We start from the raw sequence: 27,132 nt of genomic DNA, 5'->3' as shown, positions 1-27,132 counted from the left end.
CAAACGTGAGACAACCGAGGGGCTGAGGCTAAGAGAGAGACAGACGTTTAAATAGCCCGGAGCTCGACCTGGTCTGGGCCTCCCTGGCAGGGGTTTTAAGCCTGTGCTAGCTGCTCTTTAGTTTTCTGTAAGGGAAATGCTATCTGGGCTCCTGGATGAGGCATTGTTGTACGCTCTGCAGCAGGTTACTTGTGGCCCAGATGTTTAAATTGCAGCGCCCTGGCAGGAGTCCCGGTTTTCAGGCTCACTCCTGGATGCTAGTCTTGCTTCCATTTGCTTTCCTACCAGTTTGAATAAGGCCCGAATTAAAAAAACCAGGTTTCCCAAGCCAGTTTCAGTTTGTTAGTTCAGGTGACACCATTTCCTCTCGCCTTCCTCTTTCCCCAGTGCGGAGCAGGGATATGAGCAGCCAAATGGACTTTTCCCCCTTTCCTTGTTCCCCCGTCCAGTCGACAGCTCAGTTGTTCCCCGTTACTGAGAAAATGCAGCTTTTTAATAGATTGCTTAATAAGTGATGCCCGTTTGACTGACAGCCTGGTATTTATACACAGCGGTCTGGAACATGTGCTATGTTTTATAAATAGAGGTGAATCATTTCTAAAATATTCAACAAAAACTATTCTTTTTGAACATAAACACAAAACAAATGTATCCCCGTGGCCCGCCTAATTACTATGCGCAGGTCTGGGCTGTGGAAGGTGGAGGCACAAAAGGGCCACCTAAATATTAAACGCGGTTAATATTACCACTGTAGACATGTATATTGGGGCCGTGTTGTGGGGAACATCTGGCTTGTCAGTCATTGATGCTACGTGGCATGAACTTGGCATGATGGACTTGTGCAACTCCTTGTTACAGGGTAGTAGTCAGACGAATAACTTACCCCAGTTGGATCAAAGGATAAGTTGCTTATTGGGATGTTAAGGGTATCTCCCGTTACTGTAAGGCCCTGATTATAGCACCTACTGTAGGTTGCATTACCCTGTGCCAGGCTGGAGAAGCAGGGGGACTAGCCATCCAGGCAAACTCCCTGTTATGCAAGAACTAATAGATGCCCGTTCACAATGCAATCTACCCTTGAATCCATATTTAATGGCTACAGCCTGGAAGTGACTGGATGGAGGCCAGTGTGATCAGGCGCTTATCGCCCAGCTTTTTCTAATGCATAGGATGTGTTTTGTCCCCTTCTTGCGAAGGAGCTGCTACAGCAAGGCTGCGTGTTCCAGGAGAGACACGGCTGGGAGAGACCTGGCTGGTTCAACACGCGAGGAGCGGCTCCCGTAAGCATGGCAGTAACTCAAATGTCACCACTGCGGGGTAAAGCGACGGAGCCCTGGTGAATGGTACAGGGGGCTGGTGACTGACACGGGGTGGTTTGGTTTGGGGCGGTGGTGTTCGCAACCGGTAGATCAGCTCGAACCTCAGATCTGAACTCCTTCCTATTTCAAAAGGGCGGGCGGGGGGCATTTGCAATGATCTGCAGTGGTTTGCTTTCCAGGTACAGGCTGAATACAGTCAAAATCTCACCCAAATCACTTGCAAGGCAAAAGCTGATTTGCTGCCCAGACCTGCTCCAGCCCCCTCTGCCCTTCCCCCATACGTCACCGTGGGTTGTATTTCCTCATTGTCTTTCTCTCCTCCCCACTTTATTTTTAGATTTTGGATTATGACTATTACGGTGCTTATGACCAAAAGCCTCACGGAGCCTGTGTCTATAACCAGCTGCTGGGGGATGAATACACCTTTGATTTCCCACCTCATCACAACACCGTAAGTAGCAAAGACGTGCGAGTCGATGGACTCCCTATCTGGAGATCTCAGCTCTTTCCTTCCAACACAGGACGGCTGGCTCACACCGCTTCATTGGGCTAAGAGGAATCAGGAATAGGGACTGTATCTTTGCTTTTTCAGACACTAGACATAACTGCAGGGTTGTATAAATGCTCAGTAAGCATCATAACTTTTCAAGTGGAATCCATTCTGGTCCATTAGTTTAAGTAGTGCCTAAATCTTTTTGCTGGCCCCCTGTTTACGGGATAAATTTCACGCCACAGTGCATTGTGAAAAACGTGGGGCCTGTGTGAGCATGACTTTCAAGGCACTCACCATCAAAATAATCAGTTTTCAAGCACATCCAACAGCTTTCTCTTTGGAGGGATGAGTCCACAGCAGGCTGAGCATTTCAAAAAGAGCCCCTTGTTCAGCTATCGGAGAAATGCACGGGGAAAACTTAAGCGAGGTAAAAACAGAACTGTTGATCTAAAAACGACACGCGCATCCTGCAAAGGTTTGGGTCAGGTGAGACAAATGAGATGCAGATACAAACCCCTGTTGCTTTGGTTTTGCAAAACCCAGCAGGTAAGGATTGGAAATATGGAAACCGGCCGCACCTTTGTCCATGCTCGGAAACGTCAAAAAAGCATCCAGAAGTTTTAGTGCTGTCCTCCCAAACTGAAGAGTTGAGAGAAAGCATGGGAGGTTTAAATTTCTCCTCCTACCAATTGAACAAGGACCTCAGAGCAGACACATAGAACAAAGAGCCCTTTTTTTAAACTCTAGTATTTCTTTGCTGCAAAATGGGAGAACTGGGAGTCCGAACTAAACCCATCTGGAGATGAATCTTATAGGGAAATAATAACTAATTTGACAGGATAGCACCAGTCTCCTAAGATAAGCTATTGATTGAAGGAGCTGGATCAGCGGGGCAGTGTTGTCATTAGAGATGCTGCATTTGAATACCTATTTTTAAAGGAGCCTTTAAAAGCGCTACAGAAAGCTTAGAAAGCACCAAGTCACGTGTCCTTTTATTGTTTCCACTGTCTCCTTACATAAACACTTCTAATTTGCCTGGATGATTCCTTTTGTGGAGCAAGAAGACATGGTGCTGCTTCTTTTGTGTGTGCTTTAATTTTAGATCAAGAAGGAGTGCTTAACCTGCAGAAATGCAGTGGCCGTCTTTGACATGTCTTATTTTGGCAAATTCTACCTGGTGGGTCCAGAGGCGAGCAAGGCGGCCGACTGGCTGTTTACTGCTGACGTTAGCAAGTCGCCAGGTACGGGTTCAACCTTGTTATTTCAGCTCTGAAAATGCCCGCTTTGTGGATGTTTCTGCTGAGCACAGGACAAAAAGGCCACCCCAGAAAATTACATATTTAATCAAAACAAGCGCTGTGGCCTGAACTGTCGTTTTTTTTAATTATTGCTTTTGCTGAGGATGTTTGAAAGCATTTGAGGTGGAAGGCTCTCTCTGCCTGCTGGGAGGGCTGGATTCAGATCTCATTTACACAGGGTAAACCCGGGGACTTCTGAAGCAGGAGGAAGGGAGGTGAGACCTGGCTCTCAAAGCCCAGGTGCAAATGCACACCTGGGCAGCCGCCCGGGCTGGGCTGGGTAGCGGTGACAGACTCTGGATCATTCGGGAGCTCTGATGTCTCCTGCGCAACACAAATTCATAGTATCATAGTACTTAGGGTCAGAAAGGACCTAAACAGATCATCGGGTCCGACCCCCTGCCCCAGGCAGGAAGGGGTGGCGGGATCACACCACCCCAGGCAAATTGGGAGTCACCCCCTGAAGTCCAAGAGAGAGAATAGTAGCATAAAACTGACGGGCAAAGGACATCTCTCCCGTTCAGCTGGTTGTCCCTTGCTTACATGCCGTTCCCACCTGCAGATGGATGCAAGGCCACCGCCTGCAGCTGGCGTTAATAGGGGAGCTGCGCTGATTCATACCAGCTACACCTCGGGCTCTAAATCTTTATTTCTAATCTGGAGCTAAAAGCCTCCTGCCATTAGATAACCTCTGGAGGCCTCGCTTTCCTTGTTAAATCTCGGTTCCCTCAGCTTCCCAACAGGTCGCCTTTATTTTCTGTGCACGCCCAGCTGAGCTGTGTTCGTGAGCAGGTGAAGATGCTGTTTGTTAGCTCATTAACCTTTTCCTTTGCAGAGGGATGGCTTTGAATCCTGACCTTAACTTCAAAGGAAAAGCTAGTTGTTCAAACTATCCAGTCCACATTTGTTCTCACCCTACGGCTCCAAGGCGATCAGCACCGTCTGTTAGTGAGAGGCCCAGCCCCGCAAGGACGGACCAGGCCTCCGCTGGGGAACTTTGCGAGAAGGGGTGGGCACACGACAGCCTTACGATTCCCTTGTTCTGCATTAAGGGCTAACGAGCGTGCTCGCGTGATGAGGGGACTCATTCGTGAGTGGGGCGATTGCATTGCAGGATTTGTCCCTCCGCTCCTTCCCCCCAGCCCCGCAACCCTGCAACTGCTAGCTGCTGTCAGAAGGTTTTGATCCCCAGCGGCTCTCTCCTGTTTCTAGGATCAACCGTTTACACGTGCATGTTGAACAAGCGCGGCGGTGTCGAGAGCGATCTGACCGTCAGTCGAATCAGTCCCGGGAGCCCGGCCTCCCTGGCTCCGGCTTTTGAAGGTAAAAACCCTGGGCAATAATCCTATGCTTCCCATGGCATGCATTCGGGCCACCAGGTAGTTTCAGCTGGGTCAAAATTCCCTCTTTATTTTGAAAGGTGAGCCAGTGTTTTTGCTCAGCTCCAATCCCCAGCTCTTGGCTGGTCTACCTGTACGGTGCTGAGCCGCTGTCGCATCCCCATCCCCAGGGCCATAACATGGAGAAGCCTAGGCCATTGAGCAAGGTTTCCTGCCACCTTGCCATGCACGTGTCAAGGATCGAACCGCCGTAGGGCAGGGAGAGCCGCTTGCAGCTCATTGCTTCGTGCTCGGTGGAGGCCGGGTGCTGGGGATACGCTGGCAGCTTTCTAGCTCCCTGTCGTGTTGCTTAATATGAAAGTGGAGTAGCTCCTGCACGGAGCCCAAATGCCCCTCCTGAAAAAAAGCCTCCTGCCAGCCTCGCTCAGCTCAGTGCCACTGAAGGCGGTGGCCGGGAGCAGGATGGGGCCCCGCGGTCGGGGCCTGGTGCGCCTGCCTATTGAGAAGCCAGGAGCACAGCAAGCCTGGAAACCCGGTTCGGGGAAAGCAGTGCAATGATGTCCGCGTTACGGATGGGGAGCTGTGGCCGCAGGTTGAATTTGAGGCCCGGCAACTTTGGCGTTCTCTCTTTAATTTCACCGTGGGAAGGGAATCGTGTTGCTATGGGCCAGTGCATGATTGGGTTACCTAATTCTAGCCACCTGGTACCCCCCCTTCCTCCACAGCTATCAGCAGATGTAACCAGATTAGTGCTTCTTGTCCCAGCAGCGCTTGTAAACCAACCAGGTTCTTATTGGCTTTATTGGGTTTCGTTCAGACATTGGTGCTCTGAGTGGCGGCTGTGACCTCTCCTGCAGTCCTTATCTGCTGCAATAAAGGGGAATTAGAAAGGAGGAGAGCAATCAGCCTGGAGGCCGCTAATGGCATTAAGCCGCTGGGGTGGAGGAGGGCAGCAGCCTGCCCAAGCTGGCTCCACCAAACTGCCTGGCCTTGTCCTAATGGGCGTCTGGTTGCTAATGATGCCCCTGCTCCCCCTCTTAAGGGAGGAGCACACGTGGGAGGCGACACCTGGACCCCAGGCCTGAGAGAAGATAACCCGGCGGGCAACATCCACTTGTCTTCCTCAGTCCCGCTAGCAGCGTGTGGGTCGTGCTCTGCGTATGCAGAAGTCTCGGGTCAGGACAGGGGTCCAGTCGGAGCGGGGGGGGGGGGCGCATCTTGAGCTGTGTGACGGATGCCTCCTTGACGCTGGCAGAAACCAGCACTGCTCCTCTCTGCCTTTCACGGACGTGAAATCCTCCTTTCTCTGTTGTGCTCTCACACGTGCACAAACGCTCACGCATGCACAGATGTATGCATGCACAAATGCGCACACACAAACACGCATGCAGGCACAATTGCACATACATATACATACATACGCACGCGTGCACGGACACATGCTAAGCAGGAAATGTGAAGGGAAGCGGATTGCGGAGCTGCTACGTTTGATGGGTGATGGAGGAGTTTAATAAAAGCAGATCTATTTTTCAATTACAGTAGGTGGCTGCACTTATTATCGTTATGACAGATTACTGGAGTGCGGTTTTGTAGTGGCAGGAAAGACAGAGGGAGGATCGATTAAGGAGCATTAATCAGCTCCCAAATCCCTTCCCTGGGCTGGGTTTTTTTCCCCTCTCCTCTCAGTATGACTGACAAAATGCAATCCACTGCCCTTCCCCCATCTGACACGACTGCAGCAGAAATCAGGGTGATTCCCAGGCTCCTGTCTGCAGCCCACAAGGTCCGACTGCTTCTGGACGCGAGGCCCGGGGTCAGTGGGAGAGGGAGCAAGGAGCGGGGTGTCCTTTTTTCACCCTGACCATGCTGGCCTTGTAGTGCAGCCCCCTTTCCCCTCCCAGCCCCCAGCCCCCCATCAGCTTATAGGCAACTCCTACGTCGTGCTGGTCACACCAGCTGCCAGTCCTCTCATCCGCTGGACGGCTCCGTTTCCCACGTCCAGCCTGTCCACGAGGTGCAGAGCAGCGAGGCATCCGGCCTGGAGCTTGACGTCCCTCCCGAGGAGATGCTCCAGGACTGGGACCCGTGCTGTCCTCCCGCGGCATCTCAGGAAGTTTGACTGCAGTGTTCCTCCAGAAGCAGCTTTTGTTTCCTCCTCTTTTTATGTCTCTTTGGATTGAAGCTGCGAAGTGTGGGCCAGAGGACATTGGCATGGCAGCTACCTTTCTACTGAGTGCCCCCTTCCAGGACTTTCCTTTTTCCACCTAGAACATTTCTGCAAGTCCACAGGGGAATCTGTCAGTGCATCCAGTGAGTGGATATCGGGCATACAGTTGTGCATAAATTGCTCTGGCTTTCAGGTTCAGCCTCACCAAAGTCCTCCGGGTCAGGGTCCTTCACTTTGCGGGAAGGCCAACTGGCTAAGAGCATGGTAGCTGCCCAGGGTCTTTGCTAAAAGATAGCGCAGACTGTTTCCACGGCTCTTTGGGTGAATCTGATATCTTTTATTACACCAACTCAAATAGTTGGAAAAATTCTCCAGGGCTCTAGGCATTTGCCATGAGGAGCTGCCCGGTATTGCAAGCCGCAAGGAACAAGCATCTTTGCTGAAGCGGATGGGATGCCTCTTGGGGAAGATTTGCAGGGTACGAGCGAGTGCTTTGGGAAATCAGCAGGTCCCTTGCAGGAGGCAAGCATGCAGGAGGCAACTCGAAGGCACGCAAGCCAAGTCAGCCTGTTGCAGCCAAGTCAGAGGAAAGTGCTTGCTTGCGTAACACCACAGTAATCACCGCAAGGGGAAGAGCTGGGTGATTTGAGTGTCAGAGAAGCGGTTTTCTAGAGGCAGAAGGGGCCTGATCCTGCTGCTGCTCCGTGCCAGGCACCTGCCATTGGCACCTCTGCCAAGAAGGTTCATGCAATACTGCCCTTCTGACTGCATTACCATGTTGCAGGGGTGTAAATGTACCTGGAGCAGGGAGTACAGCCCCAGGCACAGACTTGGGCAGCTGCTGCCACCATTGATGTGTCAAGATAGGTCTATTGACAGAGCCCCCCGGCCAGAAATGCAGCATGGGCCAGCAGAAGCGGGGTTCTGACATCGTAGTTACATCGCATCCCCCATCCATGACCGAAGCCCTGGCCTGCTGCCACAGCTATCTTCAGACTTGAGGGTTTTTGCCAACAGACTTGTTATGCCCTCCCTGACATAGGTCTGCATGCTGCAGAGTTTTGCTTGGAGACCTGTCTCCCTTGGGTGAAGTCGGTATGATTAAAAGGGGGGAAAAAAAAGGAGGGGTAGGGTTTAAAGCTTTGTTTAAATGTTGAGGTTTAATGAATGAATGTATTCATTGCTCGGGAGAGCAGTGCCAGGTAGGATCCAGGGCCCCAAGCTGCTGAGAAAACCTCCTCTCCGCTTTCTCCTCCTGCGTGGGCTCTTCAGGGCTAAAAGCCTGGTGGTGTTTCTTGCAGGGGATGGCTACTACCTGGCTGTCGGTGGTGCGGTCGCTCAGCACAACTGGTCACACATCATGACGGTGCTGCAGGACATGAAGTTCAAGTGCAAGCTGCTGGACTGCTCAGAGGAGCTGGGAATGATCAGCATCCAGGGCCCCTTGAGGTAAGTGCCATGAGGCAGGAGGAGAGGCAAAGGGAGTGTTTAATGGCACGGGGGGAGGACATGCATTTAGAGCGCCCGTCTTCTGGTCCTTACGTTGTTGAGGATGCAGAGGATGACTGATGAGGGCCAGATTGTGGCTTACACAGCAGGATTCAGACAGCTCTGAGCCCTTTCAAAGGCCTGTGCATGCTGCTGGCCCAGGTTCAGGTCGTTATTCCTGCCCCTGGCGCAGGGCGACAGAAGAGGGGATGGATCTGTGCAGCGCCAGGAGCCTGCCTCCAGCAAGGGGATGTGCTAAGCGGGACGTGCCTGCATGCCCGGGGACACGCAAGGGCAGAGCCAGAGCAGGGGCTTTGTGAAGGGACTTGTCCCATGTGCTGGGAAGGGGCACGGCCTGAAGGAGCAGGCGGGCTGCGTGACACTTTTCCGGGGAGATCAGCTCCCCACCCCTGCTGCTTGCTGGAGCCTCTCCGAGCACTCAGCGAGCGCGGTGCCCGGCGCTGGACCAGAAGGATCTCAGCAGAGCTCTCCAGACACCTGCCTTTCCTCCCATCACCTTGCTCCTCTGTGCTATTTTTGCTGCTGAACCACACCACGAAGCATCAAATATTTAGACTGCCTGGTGCACGGCTCTCAGTGACGCTGCACTCGGCAGGCACTGATCCTTGCGTACCTGCCCACTTTGCTAACCTCTGAGCTCCTTGCTGGGGGCTGAGCAGCAGTGTGTTACTGTTTAAAATGAAATCAAAATCCCCTGCATCCAGATGGGGTCCAGATGCTCCTGGCATGCTGTGATCTGTCTGTGAGGTGCGCCACTCAAGCGTCTTCATGTTGGGCAGGAAGCCTACGCTATGGGAAGGGTTTGATGCAGACCCCAGGGACACAGCTGTGGCCTGAATCCCCCTGATCCCTAGCTGGGCCACACTCCCATCCTTTCCTGTTTAAAGCACGAAACCTCCATCATTCCCCCACTCTTGATATTGCCCCTTTGCTGACAGCATCTGGGAGTAGGTATAAGGAAGGGGCTGGGCAGGTCACAGGATGGACCTTGGGCCAAGGAGCCTTGCTGGCTGGTTTCACCTGGCCAGCTTTACCCGGGCTGCATGGAGTAGGCCTGGTGCTGCTATTTCCCAACATCAGCCCATGGGGAAGGCACATCTGTATGGCTTCTCTGATGCCCTACCCACACCTGGTGCACCAGGGCCACCATTGGCTTCCTCTCCCACGTATCCTGGAGACAGAGAGTTTGAGTGCACTGCTCCCAAAACTTCTCCACAGTCTTGTTTCCAGGCCTGGCAGGTGCAGGTCAGCAGGCACGCTCTTTAATGGCATTCTCAAGAGTGCCGCAGGAGCAGCGCAGATGTGCCCTGCGGGGAGGATGCCCAATTTTGCACTCTTTTCCAAGAGACTGGGCCTATTGCTCTTTTACTGGCATCCAAATTCAGGCCAGACTGTCACTGGGCGGTGCACACGGGGAGCAACTCCACCGACTTCTCTCTGCCTTGCCCTGTGGTGGTTGGGATCCGAATGTGGCCGCGAGGCACCTTTGTTCATTTTTTCGCCCCCATCCCACACAGCTTCGGGCCCGAGAGCAAATGCGCTATTTATAGAGCCGGGAAGGCAAGTTTCAGTCTGAATAGAGCAGCACGGAGAATCGGCAGGAGCTGGAGACAGCCTGCAGGTCCTGAAAAGCATTGGCAGGGCTCTAATGTGCCGGAGACTCGCGGTTCCTCTCTGCGGTGCCACAGCAGCCTTTATGCTTGTATCTGTCATATGTGACAAGCCAGCATTCGTTAGGACCGACTCAAGACCGGAAAGGGGCTGGCATTTATCCAGCTGCTGATGAATGCTGATTTAGAGGAGGTTGAGGGGAAAGTCTCTGTCATCCTGGGAGCCAGCTTAGCCCTCGCCGCTGAGCTGAGCGGTGCAAGGGGGGCTGTGCTGGGAAGAGGAGTCAGGACCCTTCCTTCTCCTGCTCCCTTCATCAGGAATTAGAGGTGCAGATCCCTATGCCATACCTCGCAAGCAAGGACTCTGGATCCAGTCCATCCCGTACTTCCATCCCCTGTGAGGGCTTTCATTGGTTTTATTGAAGCCATTGAAATAGCCGCTGTCATTGCCATGAGCTCACCATTAGCCAGGGCAAGTCTTTGCAGGCTTGTGTTGTGGGTGGAGGCCTCCTGCCATGGTTCAGAGGAGAGTGGGTTGCATGTTTCCAGTGGAAATGAACTCTCTGTTCCCTTTGGGTTGAATCGAGCTCAGTTGCTGAACTTTCCAGGCTTCAGGTGGGGATGAAGCTTCAGTGTTCGGGGCCTGCTCTGAGCGGGCTGGAGGAAGGAAACAGAGAGCAGCTGCAGGGGTTAGGGCATGTCATCCTTTGGCCTGCGTTACAACAGGGAGCAGAGGAGGTGATCATAAGTGGTCCCTTCTGATACGTATTTCCCCCAGATCACCTAGCCCATAGTTTCTCAACCTGCGGTATGTGTACAAGACACAGGCAGGGGGTACATGGGTACCCCAACACTCTCACCCTCTTTTCCTCTCTCTCTTGCCCCCTTTTCCTCTCAAAACTATGGCCAAAAATTTGGTGCAATTTAAAAAATCTAATTCCCTGGTAATAATTTGGTGTGCTGCGCTTTGCGTGGCCTGGGTTCGCCCTCCCAGCTTTGGCCAACATCACCTCTAGCCCACGTCCATACTTGAGTTGTGCACCCCTGGTGTAAAAGGTGGCAATCCTACCCACACCAGATCAGACATCTGTCATATCACGGCCTTATATACACAGCCCTTCTTCCAACATATGGCGCACATTAGTCTGGAAATATAAAATCCCCTGGAAAATTGAGTGTTGGGGTACTTATTAAAATTTTCAGAAGTTAGGGGGTGCTTAAAAGGTCAAGAAACACTGACTTAACCACCCAGCCACTGCAACAAGACTGTTTCCTTCCCATGCGTTGCCTGGCTTGCTCCTAAAGTCTCTGTTTGCCTTAGGGAGACTCTTCCCCAGCCTGACAGCTCTTGCCATTAAGAGGTCGTGCAACCAACCAGGCTCGCTTAATGAATTAATTCACAGGGTGGGTTAATCCCCATCAAGAGACAGGTGAAGAAGACACAGCTGAGGAGTAAATGTCTTGACTCTAGTTAGTGCCGCCCAGCTCCCCTCTCCCTCCCTGCCTGCTCCTGCCTCTCTGCAGTGCGGGCAGGGGCCTGTCTCAGCTCAGGGGAGGTAGGGGCGGGGAGGAAGTCCTCTTCTTCCCCTGCATCCCTTCGCAGAACTGCGATGGATAGATGGAAAGATTACTTGAATGTACCCTACAGCACTATGTCAGCTACCGATAACGCATCAGCCCCAGAGCGTAGCAGAAGGAGCCGACCTGGCTGGAGGCAGTAGCCAGTTCATTGGGCCAGGGTCATTGCAAAGCTATGGCCAGACCTATTCACTGGGTGCCACTTTGGTTTAACCATCAGGTTTCTTTGCAGCTCCAGTCCAAGTAGAGAAAAACCACAGGTCAGGAGGAGTCTCAGGTCCCTTAACATCTCCCCGGCCTTGCAAGCAGAGCGGGGATTAGGGTAGGAGGCGGCGTCCCCAAAGTCACAGCGGTGTGGGAGCCTGGTGAGGATCCTCAGACTGGGATCCTGCGTTAGGCTGGAAAAATACCATGCCTTTGTCCAGAGCCCTTCATCCAGGGATCCCAGACTGCAAGTCACCAACCCACTTTTTGGAGCTGCTTTGCCAAGGAATAAGAAGGGCGGGGAAGTGTCTACGCAGTGTCATGCAGGGGTGGGAAGACATCTGCCCCAGGCCTGAATCCTCTTCCCCTTCTCCAGCGGTAACAGCCTTTTGCATCAACCTCAGTACCTGCCCGCCCCCGTCTCTGCAGTGTCCGAATATTCCCCACACGTCACAAGATTTGGGTTTTCTGGGTAGCGCCTCGTTCTACAAGCAAGCTGAGGCACGAAACCCCCACTTTCAAAGCATTTAGGTGCCTTAGCCTATTGGCCAAGGTGACTTGAGAGGATGATGTGGGTTGTAGGGCCATCCCCTCCATCACCAGACTGCCACGCAGAAATAAAACCACACTTCCTCCCTGAGTTACAACCAACAAGGACCCAGGGAGTGCAATGTCAGAGGGGAGAAAATGCTTTCATTGCTCTAGACCCCTCTACATTTTGGTGGTGGGAATGCAAGGGGGCTGCGGGGTGGGTCTTAGCAATAATAGAGCAGAAGTGGTAGCACCTTTCCTGCTGAGCCAAAAATACAGAGGTGAGAAACATCCGGGTAGAGGAGCAGCACAGCGTGTCCTTGCCAGGCTGCCTGGAGGCTACACGTCAGCCCACGCCCGCGGCAGGACCGCCAGTGTGACTGGGATGGCCGTTGGCAAGTGATGTAGTGACTAACCGGCATGAACCTGTAGCATCGTTTTCCCCCTTTGCTCTTTCTGCAGCCGCACGGTCCTTCAGGAGCTGCTCGACACAGATCTGAGCAACGAGGCCTTCCCCTTCTCCTCTCACAAGCTGGCGAAGGCGGATGGATGCACGGTAGGAGCCGGGCCTTAAGGCAACACTTCACAGCAGTCGGGGAGGGAATTTTTTTTGCTTCTAATGGGTTTTCTTGTGCATCACTGGAAGCACAGTGAGGGGGCACCTCAGTGGGTCCTTGAGCCTGTGTTAGACTCGGAAATGAAGCGGCGAAGCCCCAGTGCTGCAGCCACTGCTGCTCTCGAGCGTCGTGTGACACTGAGATTTTGAGAGCGATGATGTGGGGGGCCTCACTGCCTCGTCTGCAGGTCTGATGCACGGGGCACAGAAGTGGCTAGACATCCTCCTCTCACCCCTTTGCCTCCCCCCAAGCCCCAAGGAGCAGAGCCTTGTAGCCCCAGATGCTAAAGGCTGATGCTGGTCAGACCCTGATGCGCACTGGGTTTCCACGCTGCTCTGGCACACCCGTCCCTTGCACTGGGTTTCTGATGGGTGCAGAGGAGAGGAGGACAAGATGGAAATGGGGAGGACAGGATGCACAAGTCTGATGTCGCATGCATCTCCCTAGCACGGTGATACTGCTTGGTGCAATTGCTGCTCTGCCCCAGGCAGAAGGTATGTGGACTTGCAGGGTCGCCGGTCTCGGACTAATATAGACAGGTCTCTCGGCATCGTGGCGCGAGAATAGCTCCCACAAGCAGGCTCTGAAAATGAAGCAGACCGGCTCTGGGGTCTCACACCAGACAACAAGTCAGCTTGGGGGAACTGTCCTGGCACCAGGGAACCTGGGAGGCCTGGCAGCCGCTGGCTGATGTGTATCGTCAGAGATGCTCCAGGGAGCGTCCAGGAAGCCACAAAACAAAGGAGAACGGTGTCATTTCAGGGGACCCTGAGGAGCATATTGTGTCTCAGAAACAGCATGTCTCGGTATTCCTGACACGCGAGAGTGGGGGATTTCCCCGAAAATATTCTTGTTTTCTCCCTCCTGCTTTCGGATGATGATTTTTTTTTTTTGTCTGAAAAGTCAGAATTTCTTGCAGGAAAGAAATGTGCTTTCCCACCCTGGAAGAGGACTTGGGTGGCTCCTTAAATGGAGCTGGCCCCACGCTCCAGCCTGCTCTCCGACCGCGGCTGCGCGCCGCGTGCGCCTGCACGGGAGCGGTGGCACGTAAGGGCGGGTGGAAAGATGCAAGGAGCCCTGTGGAGGATGCAGCCGTGTTGAAAGCTGATCGCCAGCAGCTCCACGGCGCCAGTGCAGACAGCTCCTGTCTGGGGATTCGGTGGAGCGACACTTTTGAAGTGTACCTGTCAGGCAGAGGAGAGCAGGCCCCAGTGATGTGGGCTCCTGACAGGGTTTTAGAGAAGCTGACGTTGCCTTCAGCACGTTACTCCATGCACGAGCCTCATTCCTGCTTCCCGGTATGGGGGGTTATGCAGCCCCTGCTTGAAGAGAAGCAGCTCCCTAGACTAGAAGTGACCACTTGAGTCCTGCTGCCCCTTGACCCAGCTCCACTCTTTCCCCCGGAAAAGAAAGATTAGCTTTAGCTAGCGCAGTCCTTTCCACTGGCATCATGAAAGCCTCGTCTTGTTTGCATCCGGGGGGGCTCTGCTGAGCCCCCACGTGCTGCAGTCCTGGGTTGGGAGCTTTTGGTCTGTGTTACCTCCTTTGCCAACGTCTTGCTCCGTGACAAGAGAGAGGTCACTTGGAGAGGTAGCTTGCCTCCAAAGCGCCAAGATCCAGCCACCTTCTCTATCCCTGTGAAGTTGGGATGCTCCTAGTCGAGGGGGTGGCTCCGCTTGCCCCCAGGCTGCAGCAGCCTCGCGCATCTGCTCTGGGACGAAGGCCGGCATCTGACTTTCTGCAGCACGGCCTTTCCCAGGCTTGCAGCATGTGTAGGAGGGTGGCGAGCGGATGCCTCAGAAATGACCAAGTCATTAAAATGTTCTTGCAGATAGCAGCCATCCACATTGCTCTTTGACAGTCCTTTCCTGCACCCACCCTGCATCCCAGACCTGGCACGCGGGGCTGTATCCTCCCCTCTCCAGCACCTGCGATCAGGGCCTCCTGGATGACTCTGTGCAGCCACTCTCGGAGCCTAGCTTTGCAATTCGTCTCCAAACTTGGACGTGGCCTTGGGCGCAGGGAGGCGTTCTCGGGGCTTGCAGGGAGCACAGGACAGCACGACTAGCAAATCACATGTCCGGACAAACAAGGGACAGTCATCTTTTTTCCTCTCCCCTTTTCCCCTTCCAAAGCAAAAAAAAAAGTTCAGATTTTGAAACCCTTTTGAGAAAGACCTAACTTGGCACGGACAGAGTTGCTGGCTTATGGAGTATGAGACAGAGTTGCTTATGGAGTGAGGTACGCCATGAGCCTCTTAGCCTGGTCCCTAGTGATTCATTCATGTGTCTAAATATACCGTGCATAATAAGATAGCACACACGCATGTGTGCGTATATTATATAATTATATGCATTTCATATTCAGCAACGAGCTGCTGAACGCTTCAAATGCCAAACATGCCAGGGGAAAGCCGAGGAGGTCTGCCTGTGTCTGTCTGCCCTGGCAGATGTGCATCTCTCAGCAAGTGTGAGTGAGCAGGAGAGAGACAGCTGCATGAGTAGATAGATATAACTAGATCTCGACTCTCCTCCCACGCACTTGGCGTGGCTGCCGCTGTGCCTTTCAGCCGCTCTCGCGCGCAGCTGCGCTCCCTGCGCTTCACGCTCTCACCTGCTCTGAAAAGAAAAGCAAAAACAGATTCCCGCCGCTGTGCGCGAGGGGGAGAGGCTGGTGGAGAACAGCGCGGCCGCGGAGTTTGTCCAACACAGGAGGCACCGGGCTGCCTCGCCTGCGGGCACCTGCGGCAGGACAGGCGTTAGCTGGGCTGCTCGATGCTTCAGCCTCACTTGTGGCTTCGTGCCACCTTCTGTGCGGTCCCCACGCTTGGGCTGGAGCCCTCCTCGCGCTGATCCTTGAAGCTGCCCCCTCCCCAAAGCCCTTTTCTCCTTAGCAGTCTCCCTTTTGCTCTTCTCAATGGGAGTGTTTTTGCCCACCTTAGACTGTAAGGGCCAGATGTGGGTATCCTGCCGCAGGGTGAGTGGGATCTTGCTCCAAGGGGAGGTAAGACCAGCGTGAGCAGGAGCGGTACACTTGGACTCCACAGATGGGGATCGTGCTTTCCTGTGGTCTGTAAGTGCAGTGTGCATTTAAAGGACAGTGTACAGGGCTCAAATTAATGACGGTGACAATGTCTAGCATTTCTTATGTCATATTGGTGAGCATTAACTGCCATTTACTGGGTCAGACCCTAGGTCCCTCTTGCTCGGCCTCCTGGGTCACGCAGCGGCAGAGAGCAGGTGCTGGACGGGAGAGCGGGCTGGGTCTGTTCCTCTCTCGCTTGCAGCCTCCAGCATTTGATTTTGCGTCTCCGGCCAAATCGGGTCCAAATGTTATCGACTGAGACTTCAGTTCAATCTTTCCAACCTCTGTAGTGCTACCGCCGGCAAGTATCCTCCTTCCCAAACTCTTCAGCCTGGGGCTTCAGATGCTCCCAAATCCATAGCAGGCATCCTACATGCAGACCCCAAACCTGGAGGTTCAGTCTCGATCGCCCTTAGCCAAAAGGCCAAAGGAGCGAGCTAGGGAGAAATCCTCCATCTTCATAAAAATAAAGTGTATAGCCGAGATCCTCCCATTGGGATGCTATAGTAGACTCTCGTATGGGGGGCCTGCCCACAGTGTACTAAGTCTCCACCCTTAGCTACACAACACCAGTCAGTAAGAAAGCTTGATCTGACCCAAAAGGCCAAGATACGTTTGACCAAATTGCTTCTCAGCCTCTTGTGGGGTCCAGCACTTAGGGTTTTTTAATAATATATTTCAAGTTCCAGGTCAAATCTATTGACTGAGCAGAATTCAATCATTCCAAAACCCATATCGAAAGGACAGGCAGAATTCGATCGTTTTAAGCACCATGTCTGGCGCTACAACCGGCGAGCATCCTCCATCCCAGGCTCTCATCCTGGGATTTCAGATGCTCCCAAGTCCATAGCAGGCATCCTACATTCAGGCCCAAGCCCAGAGGTCCGGTTTCTCCAGATACTGCAAGCAAACATCCTCTGTCCCAGACTCTTTAGTCCAGGACTTCAGATACCCCCACGCTCAACCGGAGCCCACACAAGGCCAGGAAAGGTCTAGGGAGTTCTGACTCAGAGGCGGTGCCCCTCGCTCCTGAGCTCAGTAGCTACCGATGCACCTTTCCTCTGAAACAGCATCTAATTTTGGTGCCTGCTGTGGTGGGCAGTGGCTGGGCAGTGAGAAAACCCTCGCCACCCTTTGTGCTGGCTCGGCTGGCAAGAAAAACTCTAGGAGAAAAATGGCAGACCTCTCTTCTCATCTGCACCCTAGGCCCAGCAGGTCTTGCAGCCCAGCCCAGCTGTTTCTTAGCAGTGCCTGGTCTGATCTCTGGGAGGGAGCTGTAAGTTGTCTGATGTGCTAAGTCCTCCTGTGAGTGTGTTGACTTAAACTTCTCAGTGCTGCCAAAGGCACAAAAGAGCCCTCTTCCAGATTAGAAACTGGTGGTGACGAGAGAGAAAGAGAGAGCAAGAGCCCCTTCTTAAAAATGTGAGGGATTAACTGCAAAAAAACCACGTCATGTTCTTGTTTTAAAATCCCAGGGCTTGGGCCATAGTGTTTGATCACAGGAGACGCCTGACAACCTTAAGCTTTCTGTGCAAGCACAGATTTCCTTGAGTTTGCTAAGACCTTATATTTAAAGATACTGGTTACACATTGGAAATGCACAAATGGTAACTCCTAATGCTAATGCCCAGAGCTAAGACCCAAGTGTCTGAGAAAACGTAGCGTGCATCCCTTGGAAGAGCGAGAAAAATTTGTCACTGTTGCCTGGTCTTAAACAATTGCAGCAGGAAAAATTTCTTCCACCGCTCCTAGGTATGTGGCAGTGAGTGTGACAGGACCCAAGTATACTTCAGAGAATAGTAATGTACTGCGCTACATGAAACAGGACTCCAGGCGCCCTGAATTTTGCTTTTATTCAGTGGCGGCACCACTTTTATCACAAGCATCACGTGGGCCCAGACCTGATCATAGAAAACGAGGGTGGGAAGGGACCTCTGGAGGTTGCATCTAGTCCAACCCCCTGCTCAAAGCAGCACCAGCCCAACTACATCATCCCGACCGACTCCTGGCCCATTTTTTTCCTCCCTGGCTATATCCTTTCCTTGTGCCTGAGCTTCAACCGTTTGCAATAATTCCCTCTGCATTAGGGAGACACCTTGTCTTATGAGTTTCCAAAGCACCCCATGCACCGAAGCTGCTACTTCATCCTGAGCTACTGATCCGGGTGCATGCAGAAGCAACAAAGACCCCACTTCCCCCAGCATGAAGACTGGGTTTGAATACTTGCCTCCTTTCCTTAACCCCCCTTGTCCCATAGTTCCCATCAGATCCTAGCCTTTCTTCCCACCCGTCACTCCTTCTCCGCCATGCCTTCCTCTTGGGTCTCCCAGTTTCTCTTCCGGCTCCCCTCTGCCATTGTGAAAATATATCAAGTGATGAGGACCATGGCTGGTGGCACCATTCTTCTGCCACAGGGGAAATTGTCCCCCAAGGGTAAGGCCTGGCTGTGCAGAAGACAGAGCTGTCTCGAGGGCTGATCCCGCCAGAACTGAAGACCCTCACAATCCTCTGTACCTCTGGCTGCAAGCATCGGGGAGCACTTCTTTGACTGGCCTGCTCTGAGCTAAAACACAGAGTAACACAGCCATATAAAAATAAAACCAGCCCCCAAAGCAGTGCACGCCACTGCACTCGGCTGTTTTTCCCCTGGAGAGAAGATGACAGAACGAACGAACCGCGCGGGGCAGATGTCATTCATGTCACGTTACACGCAACTGAGGCTTTGGCAATGAGGGCAGGAGAAGACTGTCAATTGAATAAAATCTTCCCCTGGCTCCCATGGGCACATCCCATCTAATCAGTCTTAGAGCCAGCTCCTTGAGACTGGAGCCATCTCTTCCTCTGCTCACAATGCCCAGCATAATGCCAATGTGAGCGGCGAACAGTTGAGCCCAACGGCACTGGGGGCAAGTCACTGCCTCCGAGTCGAATCGGTCTTTTCTTGAGTTCAGGAGTAGCCTTTGATTTCACGGACCTATCTGCATCAGAGAAATCTGCCTGGAGATCATTAGATCACTGCTGCTTGCATCGGTACAATCCCCTAATGAGAGAAATTAAAGCAACACCACCCCAGGTGCTAGTGGGGAATTAATCTTGTCTGTCACCCTAGGGATGCCCTTCATGCTGTGGACTGTCAGGTTTTATGCCTATGGCCAGCGTCTTGTACAGTGCTGCTTAAACAAACCTCCAACAGTTCCTCCCTGACCTTTCATTTCTCTCTTTCCCCTTGCAACCTGGGGGCCTTTGCTGGACCTGAGACCTCGCCCTTACCCTCCGCTGCATGTTGCGGTGCACCAAGGGGGTGTCACTGATGAAGAACAAACCCAGCGCTTTCAGCCATCTAAGGCAGGTTGCATTCAAATGCAGCCAGTGCACGTCACAAACCCTGTTTGACAGGATGGTTTCGGATGAGATCTGCCTGCGAATGGCTGCAAAGCAGTTGCCAGCTGATAAAAGCAAGCGAGCTTTCAGGACCTGGGTGGTTAATATAATTAAGACCCTAGCGTTGATCCTGCAGCCGTCATTGAATCCTTACCTCCCGAGCCAGCCAAGAAGCCCACTTAGCTTTTTGCTGAGAACCAGTGGCGTTTTGCAGCAGGGCTTGAGAGCAGGGAGGATCTGCATGTGGGGGTGACACGTTCTGCCCTGGAGCAGATGTTGGTGCTGGAGTGGGAGAGCACTTTATCGGGGTCCGGGGACCCCAGGTATTTCAGGATAGTCCACGCGTTGGCCCGAGCTGGCCGTGCGGGACACTGATCTCCAGGATGTGGGCTGTCCTTTCCCATTCCCTCTGCGCTGTGGCCTGTCCCACTGGTCCTGCCCTTTCCAGTGGGCAATGCTTCATGTCTAGCAGTGGGGAATGCGTAATCAAGCCATGTTAGCCTGGGAACCAGGCCCCCTCCAGTTCAGTCCCTTTGCTCCTGGAGGGGCAGCACAGCTAAGCCCAGAGGGGCACAAGAGCTTGATACCCCTTTGGGCAGGGGGCTGGACTCGATGATCTCCCGAGGTCCCTTCCAGCCCTAATGTCTATGAAAATCTATGAAATCACTTTTACATTGCTCTAGGGACTGCCATAGCTCCTAGCATAAATCAGAGCCATCCTTGGTTGCTCCAGTTTAAGGTAGTCCATCTCAGCTTGGCACCTGATGAAGTGAACTTTGGTTCATGAAAGCTTGATCTGTCTATCTATCCACCCTTATAAACTAAATAAGATCTTCCTCTCTCTAATTTTGGTTAGTCTATAAAAGTGCATATTTACCCAGCCTTCATCTTATCTAGGCCAAGCAGCCCAAACCCACAGAACCACCCTACCCTTTAGGCCTCCTATCTTCACTCATCCCTTGCAGACTCACTGCCCCAGGTCCGATGGGGCTCTCCTCTGCACCACTGCCTGCTGCGAAAGCAGTGCCTAGGAACAAAATGGGAGGCAGGATCAGTCTTGGTGATTTAGCTTGTGGGTCCTGAGTAAAGTTTCCTGCCTTCTGCAAAAGTACTGGGCAAAGTTTGGGAAGAGATACTGCTTCAGAACGGAGGTTTGCTGCTTTGACCGAGTGCTTGTACAAGACAAACTGGATCCTCCCCAAGCAGATGTGGACAGGGCTGGGGCTGGGGGGAGATAAAACACATCCCTCATTCAGTCTGAGAAGATTTAAAAAGTGAGAAAGAATGGAGCAAGCGTTTGAAGGGTCAGCCATGACCTCAGTGGTCCAGTATGCAGCAAGAGCACAGTTGTTTGCAGAGACATCCACAGGCAGCTCTGAAATGGCAAGTGATTTAATGCTCCTTGCAGTGGGATGATCCCTCTGCGCTGTTTTATTCCTTCCTGGATGTGCAACCGGTCTACATAATCCCTACATTTTGGAGCGAGAATGTAGTGAAGTTTGTGGTCCTGGCCAGAATCAGGAACACCACCTGGGCCCACATTTCCCTGACTCACTTGTCTAATAACTCCTGCTACTGCTACATTGCCAAAATACCGCACTCCTTACCCGGGCAAAAACACCCACTAACATTAGTGGGACACATATACGGTCCATGCGTTGTGCTTACAAAATACCGGGTGCAGTAGTCTCTGCCTGAAGATGTATGTAGCAAAATCAAACGCGAGCCCGATGTGTACGCTCCAGATTTTGGAAGTACCCCAGTGTTTGCAAGTGTTGAGATCTGATGCTTGCCTGATCCCTTTTAGCACTAGAGACCCGATGCAAAAGTTGGATCTGGGTCCTGTTTAAGCTTGAATTAACACATGCTCCTCCCTTCCCCCCTATTTCATGGGCATTTATATGTGGGCTTTTGTTTCTGTCCCATCTCTGATTAAAATGAATCACTCGACTGTCTTAATATTTGTCCCTAACAACCTCTGGGCATCGCACAGGCTAAAATAGCAGAGGGTATAATGTGAGATGAGGGGGGCAGTTTGCTCAGAACAGCAGCTGGCAAGAAGAGACGCTGCTACAAGCACTGAACAACCAGCAGCTTTGGTTGAAATGGGATGCAACATGAAATCCCAAGTGAGGGCAAGTCCCAGGACTTCGGAGGTCATCCAGGAAGTGCTGGGAATAGGGCCGGTGTCCCGGGTTTGAACTAGATGCCCTCTGCACCTTGCAAGGCAGGGCCGTGCTAGCGGTTGGGGAACCCGCAACCTCTCCAGATGCAGCAGCGGGAAGGTGTAGCAAGTTAGCAGGCAATGGTCTACCCTGACGTCACTTTTACTTGGGAAATTGCTCCCTGGAGAGGTCTTAGGTTTCAGTGAGATGGTTTTAAATATTTAACCTGGCTCTTTAGGCAGTGCATGACTGAGCTTGGGCTGCATGGGAGGAAAGTGCTGTGGTTAATCTTGTAATCACCCCCACTGCAATAGGAAAACAAGGAGCTGGAGAGGTGCCTGGGGCATAAGCTATGAGTCCACTAGACCTGAGAGATTAATTGCGAGTCCTCCAGATCTGTACCTGCTTCGCAAACAGGGATGGGGGCAGCGGTAGGGTTTGCAGAACCTGCCCATGTTAAGGAAATGCCTGCTAGCATCACAGTCCCCGCGTAGGTCCATGAGCGCACGCCCCTGAGGTAGATGGGGGACCAACCCAAAGCCAGGTTTTACAGCACCACGTCTCACTGATGCATGCCAGCCTCGGTTTGCACGTCTGTGCGGGGCTTGCATTGGTCGCATCGGAGCCAGCTGCCTGGCTGGAGGGAGGCCCTCACTGGTTTCTTAGTTGTCTCAAAATGGGAGGGAAGATGTGGTCTCAGCCTTGTAGGGTGAGTCTAGAGCTGTAGTACGGAGTAGAAACTAATATTTGCTTTCTGCTGAGAGCTTAGTGAAGGTCACTGCCCATTTCATTGTCTCCCCATAGCCATGAGGGAGCCACTTCTGGAGACGGGCGAGGCAGCCATTAGTCCCAAAAGGGAAGGTTTCCAGTTCCCCATCATTCGATATACAGTGATACTTTATTCCAGTCTGCTCCATCTGTTGGTTTGCAAGCCTGTGAATTTCCAGCAGCTGCACTCGGGTCCTAGCTTGCTGGGTTCAATATGCGTTTCAGGCAAACGCACTCCTGTGTCCCTGGTTAGCTTTGGAGGGGACTTCATCCTTTTTCCACTGTGACACGTGAGAACTCAAGGGTGGGGGGGCCGCTGCAATTTGGGAGCCAGGAAACGGATGACAGTGCACAAAAGGAGCTCCCGTGCTAATCACAAAGTCAAAGGTATTGTGTGTTAGTGCAAGGGACGGCCACACTCCTGAGCTGCTGCGATGTGGGGCAGGTCGTTTCCAGCCAGGGAAAAGCTTAGCTCAGCTCCTTCTGTCTCGGCAGGGGGGACATACCCTTGCATGGGACGGGGAGGTGACCTGATCGAACACTCTTGAAGGACCAAAGCCTTTAGGGAACAGAAGTAGCCTCCGCTGGATGGAGGCAAGTGGCGTGGCTGCAGTCACGGGACTGTGATGTCCAGGTATCTGCTCGGAGTGGCCCAGACCGCATGTCTGGTACCCCGTGGCTGTGCTGGAATAGAGAGCAGGATTATCACATGCAGCATCGCTTTAAGCTAGATGCCTCCTCTCTTGGGAGGCCTATCCCAGGAGGGTTTTGGATACAAGGTCTTTCCTAGAGGCTAAGGCTGGGATTTTCAAAATAGCTGGCTTTCGGCTGCTCTGATTTAAGTCCAAAGCCGTTTTGCCACCGGGGGCTTGAATGGAAGTGGAGGCAGGCTAGCCTGAAGCGCTCTGAGCCTACTTGACCCAAACCCCTCCGGTTAGCATCTGAGCTTGAGCTCAGCAGCTCGGACCCTGCTCCAAGCAGACGCAGCTATTCAGTTCGTTCCCTTTCCTCCAGCAGCAGCTCCACACTTGGAGGAGGCAGTTGCAAGGAAAACGCTGTCCTCGGTGCGGGGCCGCAGCACCCTGTGCCACGTGGCACTGCCTTCATGACGCTGCCTATCCTCTCCCCCCTGGGAGCAGAAAGCAGGGCCTGTCGGTCCTGTGCTAGCACCCTTTTGGCTTGCCTGCACTCGCTGCGAACCAGCCATTGAGCAAGAGCAAGCGGCGGACGTGCAAGCCAAGAGACTCGGATGTGCAACACCTACCCTCCAAGATCTGCCAGTTGTGCGGACCGTAGCGCAAGCAGGCGCATGAGACGTTTTACAGCATCAATGCACCGTTGTGTTTCTCAAGCGTGCGTGTCACTCTGAATCGTGCTGTAGCCTTGCAGGGAAAGCTGCTTTTTTTTAACACAAAGATCCTCTTGACTCAGGGCATAACCGAGCAGCTTTCCACGCCTGAGGGATCTAGCGGCACAATGGGAAAAGGGAAGAGGGCAGACCCGGAGACGCCTCTCTGCCGCACAGTGTGCGCAGGGCTTCTCTGCACCTGGTCCTTTGAGCCTTCAGTGTGGATAGGACCAAATCCTGCAGTGTGTGCTCAGTCCAAGATCCCATGGATATCAGGGTTTGGTGGATGTGGCTCTTTAGTGTCGGAGTGAACTAGTGATAAGTGCTTTGCTGCAGAAGGAAAAAACCAGCTGCTGCCTATGGAAGCCCTGCTTATCACCAAGCTCTGTGATATAGCCTTTGCCAGGCAGGTGGCAATAGGTGTGATAAATGCCACCTCCTCCTGCTGCATCAGTCCAGACAACTAGTGCCACGAGATGCTGTTCTTTGATTAGCACTTCCTGCAGGGACACGATCCAGCTTCAGGGCAGCGGCGATGTGATTAGGTAAATTCTCTCCCCATTGAGACGGCCGGCTCTCCTTGCCACGGGCTTTACCTGTCACTCGCTGATAGACCGGGATGACCGCTCTGCTGCTTAAGGTGAATTTGATAGGACTTAATCACAGGTTGTCATGAAAAGGCAAAGCTGACAAGCAAAGGAGAAATCCATTGCGTGCAGAATTTAGCATGGAAAAAAGGTACCACAGAGACTGCGCTAAACCCATCCCTGAGATCGCTCCGTTGACTCAGTCAGTTGGACCCGGCATCTGGAGAACTAATTGTTATGGTGGTCGTGGACTGAATTCGCTCATCAAACAAAATCAGTGTGAGCAAGGAGAAGTCCAGCCGAGTTAATGACCTTTTAGAGAGTTGATTGGCCTGAGAGCTTGCGCGCAAACGTGTATACAGCATGCTGTGTCCACAAAAGCAGTGCCCCAAATTTCAGTGCGGGGTTTGGACTTTGATGTGTGCACATCCCATAGGTTTGGATTGCTGCGCGTGGTCCTGTCTTGCGATCCGTGGAAATCTCCTGGGAATATCTTCTCCAGAGAGAAATTTGGCTCATGGTGCAAGAGACCCGGCAAAAAGAGCCAATCTCACAAACTCTGGGCCAGGGTTTCATGGAGCAGCTGACAGTATTGCTTGTGCTGCTGAATTCAAACCTGCCCTTTTGGCCTTTCTCTGATGTACGCTGTACTAGATGCACACGCGTATGCGGTAGTCTGGCACGGTGGTATATCTACATCCTGCTTTCCAGCTGGCCGGACCTGTGCCTACGGTGATAACAATTAGCAGCTCCTGCCTTTGACTGGATGTGCAGTTGTACGGCAGAGACACCTGATTCATCCCTCACGCTGCGGCTCTGATGACCCCCCCAAGCAGTCATTTTGCCAAGTGATTTAAGGACAAAGCGAAGCCTCTCTCCGGAGGCACCTCCTCTCGTATGTAAGGTATATAATAGCTCCTAAGCCCTTTCCTGCACAGCCACAGGCAGGACAAATGAGCCGTGGAGTTGACTGTCAATCCAGGAAGCATCCCCTGCCGTGATCAATACAGTAGCTGACTTGCTTTCTTGCTGTTCCCCTAATGAGGTGGCACCTTTGTATGGAGAGCATGTCCCGAGTGCTCATGCACCTCCTAAGCAGATTTCCATCCTCCATGCCTCCTTGCGCCCCCCACGACAATGGTTACGGGAAGCAAGCTCCAAAGTACAACTCTATTGTCAGGAAGCTCAAAATACATTCACGATACCTTTTGTGTTGCTTCCCCCTGCTCTCCCTCCCAGGTCTTTTGTTGTTCGGGTTAAAACACCTCCAACCCTGCCTTTAGCTCCCCTGGCGTGGCTTCTGTTTTAGAAATGCCTTCAGAGCAAAGTATAAGTTGAGAACAAAACCCGAGGAACAAAGGTGCCGGTCTCTTTGAATGCAACCTAGTGATTATGGTTTGTTGTGGTGCAGACAAAAGTCTCAGTGTTCGTGTGTCAGCAGCTGGCCAGCGAGAAGCGGAAGGAGGCAGGCTGATCATTATTAGTCTGAATTGTGCTGGGGCCAGGTAAGCACCTAAAACAAAGGTGTTTCTCTCGGCAGGGCTGCAGTATGTGGCTTGGGCAATAGCACGAGATACCTCTGAATCCCCCGACCGATGTTTCTTTGCAAATCCCGGCTGATCCGGGTTTGTCACAGTCGGCGTGAAATGCATGGGGGGGACGTTTCCAAATCTTCCAGCTCGGACATCGCCTCGCCCTGACTTGTCTTGCTCCGTGGGAGCATGTGAGACCCACTGACTCCAGTCCAATTTCTGCTCATGCAGCCGGTGATCGCTAATGACCTCCAATAATGAGCAAAAGCCATTAACCTTGGCTGCTTAGCTGACTGCAGCAGCTGATGAACACCTCTGCAATCCCTGGAATAGGATGAGGCTTATTAATAGGCTCTGCCGTGTGTGTCCTTAATAGCAATCAGCAGAAGCTGGTGGTCACCTCTGCAGAGGGGGCAGGAGACAGCCCTCATCCCCTCAGCATCGGGGATGTGAGCTAGGGAGACGGCTGACAGGCTGAGCAAAGGCACGTGGTCATTCCCATGAGGTGAAAGGTAGCATGGCTTTCATCAGCCTGGACAGGATGGGGTTAAAACTCCAGGGTGGCTGAGGTTTTGGGAGTGATAACTGCTAAGGGTCTAGAGGTGAAATAAGAACTGCTTTCTATTAGGAACTAAACACAATAACATTTGAACACACGGGCAAGTGGCAGCCGCAGTCAATTTTCTTGGCGACTAGGAAGCCAATTGACTTGCCAGAGGGGACGCCCTCGCTAGCACTAAAACAGAAGAGCCCTGGGGCCCTATACGAGATGCAGGGCACACTCCCCCCCCGGCAGGGCTTCTCGGGGCCAACCCCTGTGCTTTGTTTTACCACCCCGGTATCCCACCGATGCAAACACTGTCGGGGATGCACCGACTCGTCCCACGTTTCAATCAGCTGGGTTCTGCGTTGATTTGGCAGTAGGCTTTTGGCTACTCCTATGTGCTGTCCCTGACTTAATTCCCCAACACGGCCACGGGGAATGAGAAATGAAAGGAGCAAACAGCACTTAGACGAACAGCAGAGTCTGTTCTTTTAATAGGAGTACGAGTAAAATCCCCCTCTCGGTTATCAGTGGGGTTGTCCCAAGGCTTTGGCCAGCAGAATTTGACTAGTTCTCCCCTTAAATACCTTTCAGGAGCCCTTTGCTCAGTTCATGCTTGGAGCTTGATCAAGGTGAGTGAGACGCTCATGGCTAAACTTCACATGACACCTAATGCTCCCTCCCTTTTCTTGCTTCATCTTGCTTCTTCTGAATACTAATTCATTACTGTATACTTTTATTGTACTACATCCAGCCATGTACAAAGGCCGCTGCTGAGATCACATCCCTGTTGTAGTAAGAGCTGCAGAAATGCATAGACAGCCCCTGCCCCTAAAGAGACTATAATCTGCACAGACAAGATAGACAGAAGTTGGGAGACTCCCCAGACATCTCAGGCTAATTGTGTTGGTCCAGCAGTCTCTTCCTGGCTGGAATAATGTTTGTGGCCATCTCACAGCCATGGTCCGTGATCCTGCATGAAACTGTGAATTAGTCTCATACAAGAAAACACTGAAAAATGCAAGGCTCTCCACCTGGGGAGGAAAAACCTGCAGCA

At 52.6% G+C, this 27,132-nt stretch overlaps 1 protein-coding gene across 1 annotated transcript in view; it reads left to right on the top strand.

Annotated features, from left to right (window-relative positions):
- The window catches only part of SARDH (sarcosine dehydrogenase), a 71,073-nt gene that overhangs the window by 29,545 nt on the left and 14,396 nt on the right, over positions 1–27,132 (top strand). The window contains exons 12-17 of the mRNA XM_019540895.1: positions 1,197–1,280; positions 1,657–1,770; positions 2,915–3,053; positions 4,323–4,433; positions 7,919–8,066; positions 12,512–12,605. Coding sequence (XP_019396440.1) covers positions 1,197–1,280; positions 1,657–1,770; positions 2,915–3,053; positions 4,323–4,433; positions 7,919–8,066; positions 12,512–12,605 — 690 coding nt within the window. The remainder of the gene's footprint in view (positions 1–1,196; positions 1,281–1,656; positions 1,771–2,914; positions 3,054–4,322; positions 4,434–7,918; positions 8,067–12,511; positions 12,606–27,132) is intronic.

This window comes from Crocodylus porosus, unplaced genomic scaffold (genome assembly GCF_001723895.1).
Source record: "Crocodylus porosus isolate Cpor-Errol unplaced genomic scaffold, CroPor_comp1, whole genome shotgun sequence".
Classification (NCBI taxonomy): Eukaryota; Metazoa; Chordata; order Crocodylia; family Crocodylidae; genus Crocodylus; species Crocodylus porosus.
The sequence above is the reverse complement of the archived record's forward strand: the minus strand, read 5'-3'. Positions and strand labels throughout refer to the sequence as shown.